Raw genomic sequence first — 9,312 nt, forward strand, 5'->3', positions numbered from 1 at the left:
TTCTTTCTTGTTTTGTTTTGTTTTTTAAATAGCAATGCTTATTTTTGTTCCATGGAAGTATTTAATCATGTTTTTTAATTAAATAATAAATAATTCGCATAATTTCCAGAAACATTACTATAAAAAAGAGAAAACATTGGCCTTTTAAAATGTTTTATAGAGCCAATAAACAGTTTAATTAAAGCCTTTATGTTTGTCCTAAATACATGCTTTTATAACCCATACACCCTCAAGGTGCAGTCAGAGGAACGCCAGTCAATCGGAGCTACAGTCAATGTCATCTTTTGATCCATTTACTGTAACAGGAAATTAATTTGATTTAACCTTGGGAATTCACTTCCTTCCATCCCAGAACACTCGTTAGAATAAGAATTGGAAAAAGCTCATGCCTTGTGCTGCCTGTACTGAAATGTCTGACTGTGTGACTGAGTAATGTGCTATTCCCGCAACGGCGTTGACTCACTCAGAAGCCCTATCTGTGTGGGCAGCGTAGGAATAACGTTCCACTCTGTGTAAATCCTCCTCTGATAACCAAAAACTACCAGCTGTGCTAGTAGTCCTGACAAGCTTGTAAGCAGTGAGAAATCAACCTCTTTTATCTTGTTTACTCAAACGAGGGCAAATGAGCGTCGTTTGTAAGCGTGAGAGTGAATAATTAATCTTTGTTCTTCCGAAGTTCTGCAATTGCCCATATCCAATCATCTCTGATGTCGAATTTGAAATGGTGAATGTGAGAAAATTTGACTCTAGCATCCACTGATCAGGATCTGCATCTTATAATTACATCTTGAATGACTTATATACACCATCTCCTCACTGTGAGCCGGAAAAATCATTTTCAGCATTTTAGCTGGGAGCCCATTTAGTCCTTTTTTAAAACTAATTGCAGACATGTAAAGAGCTTTAAAATGCTTTCACCCTACCTGGATCCTGAACTTTAGATGTTCCATTCACAATGGCACCAAATGTTCAGATTCATGTGGGCTCCGGATATTGCAGAGAGACTGTTATATAACTGAACCATTTGGACTGTGAACACTAAAGGACTTTTGCTTCAAGTTTACTGTGATGCATATCTACTGATCCTCAACATATTGAGGATACATTTTATTTAAACTCTTGCAAATAATGCAATGTATCAAACAGACAATGCTCAATCCCTGCTTCCCTAACTGAACAGCATCTTCGCTCAACCAAAAAACCTGTTTGATGATGAAAGACTGTTTACTCTTTAAGGAAGCTGATTACTTGGAAAGAGGTTAGGATAGTTGGGATTTTGACGTTAAAACAACGGAACTGCCGCATGTAACCATGTCAATAATTCAAAAGTGCATTTTTGGTGTTTTGTCTCTTGTTTGAGGAACTACATGCAAAAAAAATGTTCACAGTCACATCTATTCTATTAGTGGTTTATTTAGACACAATATTTTGTGTCTCGGACCTGTGTCTGTCCATTTTGCATTTTCATTGTATAATTCAGAATGTGGCCAGCTGAATTCTGGCTAATGTATTTAGCGGCTCAGAACATAGAGGCATCATCATCATTTCTCCTTGGCATTGGACACAGAGCAATGTACTCATTCGCTAAAAATAACTTCTGTGGCTTGTGGAGTACTAATTTAAGACTCATATATAATCTAGTATACTGATAAACAATGGTGAGAATGCACGGAAGAAACTATTTTGTCTGACATATTTCAAACGAACAATAATGAATACAATCCAACTGCAATCATATAAGAAATTGCGCTTCTTTAGATCAAATAAAAATCTTCTAAATACATCCATGCCTTTAAAAATAAGCATCATCAAGCTCATTTAGGTTCATTTTAAATTGATCTACAACAAGCAATTCATTAGCCAGAAGTTGCCAAATGAACCTAAACTGTTTCTTTGCACAAATGTAGGGGACCAGTGTCTAATCAGCATGTGAGTATGAAAATATAACCATATAAAAATATTTACAGTACATAAATTGCTTACCACAAGAAAAGAATGCAATTTGTTCATACAAACACAACAATATAGCATATAACAGAATATGTAGCTCACTAAACAAAGACTCGAACATCTGGATAGGTAGGTAGGTCACTTGCGAGAAAATTAGGGCAGCCAGCTTGAATTTAAGTGAGTCACAATGCCTCAAAATAGAGGGATTAAAACAATTTGGTGGGGTGGTATGATATACAAACAGCAGACAGAGAGATCTCCACCAGTTCTAAGTAAAAGCAGCGTTTCATTTGCATTATAGACCCTGAAACGTCTAGATCGACATAATATTAGTGCAGAGAAGCTGTCTGGCATTCAAGACAAGCTTGCAAAATCAGCCCACACGCAAGCCGAGAAATAAATATATAAGAATCCAGAGTGGACATTTTGTTCAAATACAAATCAACATCCATTAATGCTTGGTGGCCTATATCGAAATTTCAATCTAATCTGGCATTATTCGAGTAAAACACACTGGAGATAAAATTTAAAGATTTACCGCATTATGTGTCTGTGTCTGTCCAACTAGGATCAGGATGTTGGAGCAGATGATTGAAAGGCAGAAATTGATCAGAATGATTGATCTCTCCGACCTGATGTACCTGAAAACAAATTGTTCATTAAAGCTGCATTCCTCCAAAAGTGCAAAGTGCATTATTTGTAATATCTCTTGTACTTCCATGCACTTACCTCCATAGAACAGCATACACCACGGACAGAGTGATCAAGGCCAGGCAGGAAAGACCACAGCCTACTATTAGTGTCACAGATGGAACCCCTGAGTACTCCATAGCCTGTGAATGGCACGCAAGAGCTTCAGTGAGCGATTTTCAAACCCTTGTACCACTAATAAAAGCCCATTTCAGTGCCTGGTAATAAAGCACATTACAGGATGCTTGCTTATTGCAGCAAGGCCATTTATACTGCCCAAATTTAGAGGATTAAAGGACAAGCTTTTTTTGGGGGGGGGTCTGTAATTCATTTCCCCCCCATTCAATCTCCCCTTCACATGAATAAAATGTATTTAGCCTCCATTCAAATGCACAGTGCTTATTATCAACAGGTCGGTGCTTAATGCCACGAAGCACAATTGACTCAAATACATAATCTCTTTTAAAGCAAGTCAGACTATTCAGAGATCATCTTTGTAATGCCCCGGGCAGGTATTTCCAGACATGCTTCTTGAATTGGAAAACATGGAAATCTCCAAAACTGAATGTTAATGTTATATTCTAATTAAAAAATTAAATATGATAACAATGCTGCCATAAATTCATCATGCAAAATAATGGTATTATTAATGCACACTCAAGAGTGAACAAAGAGGCAATGCTTCTATGAAAAAGGTGATTGGGTATTTTAACTGTAGGGCGGGCCTTTCATTTGTCTATCAAAAATGTAATTGGGTCCAACTAAGTTTTAACTTTTGAGGACATACTGAGCGTTACAATTTTTCATATACATTTTTTATATGACTGGACTGTTCCAGTGCTTATAATGTCTCTTGTTCTGTAGTTTAAATGACTGTGGGGGAATCAATGGATGTTGACCATCATTTTGAACACAATTTAGAATTCGTATTTCATCAGAATACATATGGCTACCTATCATTTTAAATTGTTGCTTGTATTAGTTGCACAGGCCTCAACTAAGCCCTCACAATGCACATCCAGTCCATTTATTTATGACTTTTCCCCCTGAATTCCATCTGACAACCCCCCTCAATCCAGTTCCCAGGAGTCACAAGTCATTGTGACATATCAGCCGTGCATTGCAATGATAGGAGTTATCAAACTTTGCCCCTGCTGCATCACTGAGATGCAGACAACACCATCATTTTCACACGGGAGCCATTTATTCACTGACTGGTCACATGGGCAGAGAAAAAATGGCTGCCTCTTACTCTGTATGGTAAAACAGCCATGTTTTGCTGTCTACTGAATCCACTAGTAAAGAGACCACAGCTGATGGCTGATGGCAAAGCATATATAAATGCTTCGAGCAATATATAGCAAAGGCAAAAGAAAGATTAATATTATACATTAATCTAAGATAGTGAACTGTAATAGAGGAGGAAGCCATTATTACATAATATGAAAGCCATCATTTTTATGCACAATCCTGGTATATCTGCATAATATCTCACCGCTAAGAAGTATTTTATTAATGTAAGTAGCAAATTGAATACTGAAATTGAAGAGGCCAGAGCTGATGCTCCTGCATCTCAAATGTGAACATATACAAATGCGAGCATGTACAAATGCTTTGAGCAACATATAGGAAAGGTAAAATGGAGATTATGATGGTCAGTATTACTTTTTACTTTTATTTAAATAAATATTTAATGGCAATTACTTAAACAGGAGATTGTGAGCTCTCTCTCTCTCTCTCTCTCTCACACACACACACACACAAGCTTTGCACAGGTAGATTTCTATCATAATCAAACATGGCATAATTAAAGTAAATTATTAAACATCCATCTGGATTACAACCCACATTTTAATCAATACAGCATCTCTCGAGATCCCCCGCAGAAGACAATTCCAATACTTACTAATTCTCTGGGTTGTTGAGCCAAAATGGCGAAGGTAGATACCCGATCACATAAGCATTTGGTGTGGGATGCATCGGTGAGCACAGTTCTGCATCCTTTAGAGCTCCAGCTGCCCCAAGAATCGTTCCTACACAACACAGACAAGATTAAATCGCTTTAACAAGCCTTTTCTCTGTGAATCCGTCACTCTAAATCCTCATCACTGCGCTCTCATCTCATCCACTTCACTTCTTACTTAAGCGACAGAAAGTAAACGCAACGCATTTTAGTGCAGATCGTACTGAGTGCGACTGAAGCGCTGAGGCTCTGTGGTGCTGAACGACTCGCTACTCACAGATACACTCACACCACAAACCTGCGATTCCTTTGACGCTTCTCCTCTCGTTTTGCTTCAGCTTTCTCTTATCGTTCTCTATCGATATGTATTTCCACTCGCTTTTCTAATAAGCGCCTTTTGGACGCTTTCCTGAGGGAAAAATTCAGCCTAGAATCGGCGGACGGCATCAGATTGATACTCTCTTGCCTCCTGCTTCGCGCTACAGCAGCGGAGGGGGGGGAGATGCCTCAGAAATAGTCCCCGTTTCGTGTTCGTTCATCCTGATTTCGGCATTTATTCGCGAATATCTTAAGTTTATCCAATTTTATAGCATTTGATTTCACAATATGCTTTTCCCGAGACATAAACGGCAGGGAAAAACGGAGCTTAAACGTTAACCACCCCGTGAAAACGGGCTGGATGGTAGCAGCCAATTTCTCCTTCTCTGGCTAGCAAAATGATAGAATAGACATCTCACCTATTTATTAATCCTTACACATCTCGGCTGATATTGCAGTGGTTACATCTAAAGATCAGGCTGATAGATCTTACTTAACTTAGCTGGATAATAAATGATTTAAGGCAAAAAATAATTAAATAAGCTGATAAACATCATCCAGGTTTGTATTTACTCAGCGTAACTGATTAATGTTTGATAACATTGTTTATCTTGTGTAAAATATTCATATCGAACCTCTGGTATAACAAAATCAGTTAGTCAACAGCTATGAAGTATTATGATTAACCAGTTGAATACAATCACTGTAGTAGCCTATAAAAGCAACACTGAATTATAGTTCCTCCAAAAGATGCATAACAAATACAGCCCTTTTCCCAAGGCTGTATGACATGACATCCTTAGTAACTTTTCCCTGAGGAAGGCTATGAGGATCTCCATAATTAAACCGCAGCAATTGCTCTCTTTTCAAGGTTTAATTAAGCTTTAAACCTCACACTTTTTTATATGCATGGATAACATGCATAATAACTTTCATTTAAAGAGAGTGGCATGCATAATATGATAGCATATCTTTCATATATATTCATATATGAAAATGCATGATTTACATGAAAATTTCATGACATTTCTAAGTACCTGAATGTACATTAACTAATGAACTGTAATGATCCAAAAGCATTTCATGCATAGCAAATGACTCTTGGTTTTGGATCATATTTAGCTCTACGTAGATATGTGTACAACATAAATCAGGCTGGATTGATTCACTCATGGAAGACGGAGTGCGGCCCTGTCCGGTCTAACCGCATCGACAGCAAGCCGATAGCGACTGACTCCAGGTGTTTATTAGGACGTTGTGCAATAGATTGCTGTGGGTTACTGTGTCAGCAAAACAATTTGATTTGATGCACTCAATATGCAGTCAATTCATCTGATCATTGACTGTATGACATTAAAGAAGCAACATTACCTTATCAAAACTATCAAAACAAAACGTTACTTTGGTAATTCCAGTTTGCATGGATTATTTATGGAAGTTTGATATATTTTCTACCAGGGAGAAGGCAATTTTTTTTTCCGTTTAGTTGCATCTGTTCTCTTGTTACCCACTTAGCTTTTCCGGTCTGGGAGGAATTTGAAAGACACACAGTCTGTGGAGGAGTCTGTGGGTGTATGAATTACGCTAGGCTCAAGATAGGCTCGGTTTCTAGGCAATTGTATGAGAAGAGACTAATGATTTTTAATAGCCGAGATGTGGCGCTGTCCATGGTACTGAATCACTACATTTAGGCTAGCAGAATGACACTATAATCAGATTTGAGTACAATTCTGACATTTGAGGATTTGTCTTACTCTTAAGATTATTCAATATACCCTTTATATTTCATATCAATTGCACTGTTTGGATGCCAGGTTACTGGCAGTAATGCACTTAATATAGGAAGCTGTGTGCTTTGAACTTCTGGAACGTTGCAATCAGTGGTCTATTCATGTCTGCTTTGCAGTTATTTTTGGACTGTTTATTTTATACATAAGCCTTGAGTCTAACAATAATACTTTAAAGGCACTTTCATAATGCAACTCACCGTAAACACCTAATTCAATGTCGTATAAAAAAAAAGTAGTAGCACTGTACACCTGACAAAATATAGCACAAAATGCTCATCAACCACACATCTTTAGTCCTTGATTCCAACATCAAGAAAATTATATTTGATAAAAATGCATAAAACAAATTTGTCAACAAACAGCCTCATAGCATATACTGTACATTGAAATCATGCAATAATCTGTTGCATAGCACTAAACATGTTGTTACTTTTAATAATTCCTCCTGATCTCAATTTTCTTCAAGATGTGAACAGATAGAACAAAAAAAAAGAGAGAAAAAAGGCACTTCTTTTGAAGGTACAGTAAATATTCCATAAATGCATGAAACAAATGATCCATAAATGTATGAAACTTTTTAAATTAAATTTTAGCATACATAAAAACAGAACAATTTTTCCACATTTCTACATCCATTTTCAAACATCACTACTTAATTTTAAATGTAATGGCCCTGTTATGTGACAAATTAATTTTTTAAAGAACAAATATTCCATGTACTCTCTCAATTAATGTAAGGTCATAAATGGTCATACTAATTATAAAAAATATACTGATTTAAATTAGTGTTACATTGAGTACTTGTCACTTGCAAGTAAGCTACCCATAAACCAATACAGACTGTTAATGCCACATAAGTTCATCAAAATTTATTCAGATTCTGTGATTCTGTATTTTGTATGTTTTTGCTGGAAAGTCAAGGCCAAGAATTCTGCTACCTATGGAATGAATGAATGAATGAATGAATAAGAAAAGTAGATTTGAATATGAAAAAAGGCACATAAGGCTACTCTTAGTAAAAGAGCTGTAATGGCAAACCAATACAAGACCTTTGCTGTTCCAACCATCACCTCTATCCCTTCTGAATATTTTATGAGGGAAAAAAATGGAGATTCATGCCAAGTGTGGCCCTCCTGTGCTTTTTCATACATGCAAAAATTGATAGAGTTGTAAGTATTCAAGCGAGAATCTGCATGACCAATGCAGAGTTAAGCAACATTTGGCCTTAGCGAGAAAGATTCTGCTTTTAAATCAAGGTAACTTATCATTTTCACAGTGCTGGGGTATATACCACACCTTCCTGATAGCTGCGGAGAAACCGCTCATCAGTTGTGCTGGGATGGGGAAGAAATACTTTGAATCTGATTATATACAAATGCTATCCTGAAGCCATGTTTAGGATAATGTAAGCCATTTAAGTGAACAAAGCTTACATGCAAACAGGATTGTAATGGTGACTTCAGGTATTCACAACACATTTTCCTCCATTTTCTTTTCCGGTTACTCATTACCATAATTGTTTTTTGTAAAACAGTGCCTCTGTGCACCTACTACTTTCTTGCAAAATGAACAAGCTTCATTGTTTTTCCTCACAAATACAGTGTTAATGGCAATCAACAACTGGCATTCAAGTCTACATGAATAAGAAATCCAGTCTAGACAAAGTTTAACCTCAGTTTGTCCTCCAACCTCATGTTTTTCCAAACTTGTATGACTTTCTTGCTTCCTTGAAATGCAAAAAATAAATACAATAGACTATGCCAGCCCTGTTTTCCATTACAATGAAAGGGGAACTAAAGCTTTCAAGTGTCAAAAGGATGCAGAAGCAAAAATGGTTCTTAAAAAATTGTGCTATATTTCAAGTTTTCGGAAGTCATATTATTTCTTTCTGTGAAGAACAAAACAAAATTTAAGTCATTATACACTGATAATCTTCCTCTCCAGTTAGCTATTGACCATAGCAACCGGATAATTGATTCACTGAGTCAAAATCAAGAATTAGATCAGTCTGATTCATGACCAAATAATTCAGACCAATACTGTAAATGGGACTGAACTGAAATAATCCATTGAAAAGATTCAATTTGTTTATGAATCCAAGCTTCTCTCATAAACATGCCTAGGAGATCTAGAAACTAGAAATGTTATATATTTATATAGGAATAATTCACCAAAAATGTAAATTTACTCATGCTTAGACCATTCAAGATGTAGATGAGTTTGTTTCTTCATCAAAACAGATTTGGAGAAATTTAGCATTACATCACTTGCTCAGTGGATCATATGCAGTGAATGGGTGCCGTCAGAATGAGAGTCCAAACAGCTGCTAAAAACAACAATAATCCACATGACTCCAGTCCATCAATTAACATTTTGTAAAGTGAAAATCTATGTGTTTGTAAGAAACAAATCCAGGCACTCTATACCGATTATTGTGATGTTTTTATCAGCTGTTTAAACTCTCATTCTGACGGCACCCATTCACTGCAGAGGATCCATTGGCGAACATGTGATGTAATGCTAAATTTATCCAAATCTGCTCCCATGAAGAAACAAACTCATCTACAATTTGTATGGCCTAAGGGTGAGCAAACTTTCAGC

General features: G+C 36.6%; 1 protein-coding gene across 3 annotated transcripts in view; it reads right to left on the reverse strand.

Annotated features, from left to right (window-relative positions):
• LOC107747274 (adhesion G protein-coupled receptor B3-like) overlaps positions 1–9,312 on the reverse strand; it is a 168,202-nt gene that overhangs the window by 31,005 nt on the left and 127,885 nt on the right. For all 3 annotated transcript variants that reach the window (XM_016561742.1, XM_016561741.1, XM_016561740.1), the window contains 3 exons: positions 4,547–4,673; positions 2,680–2,783; positions 2,489–2,591 (listed from right to left, as the gene is read on the reverse strand). In XM_016561742.1, the coding sequence (XP_016417228.1) occupies positions 2,489–2,591; positions 2,680–2,783; positions 4,547–4,673 (334 nt within the window). The remainder of the gene's footprint in view (positions 1–2,488; positions 2,592–2,679; positions 2,784–4,546; positions 4,674–9,312) is intronic.

Source organism: Sinocyclocheilus rhinocerous, unplaced genomic scaffold (assembly GCF_001515625.1).
Source record: "Sinocyclocheilus rhinocerous isolate Xijiao unplaced genomic scaffold, SAMN03320098_v1.1 scaffold1069, whole genome shotgun sequence".
Taxonomy (NCBI): Eukaryota; Metazoa; Chordata; class Actinopteri; order Cypriniformes; family Cyprinidae; genus Sinocyclocheilus; species Sinocyclocheilus rhinocerous.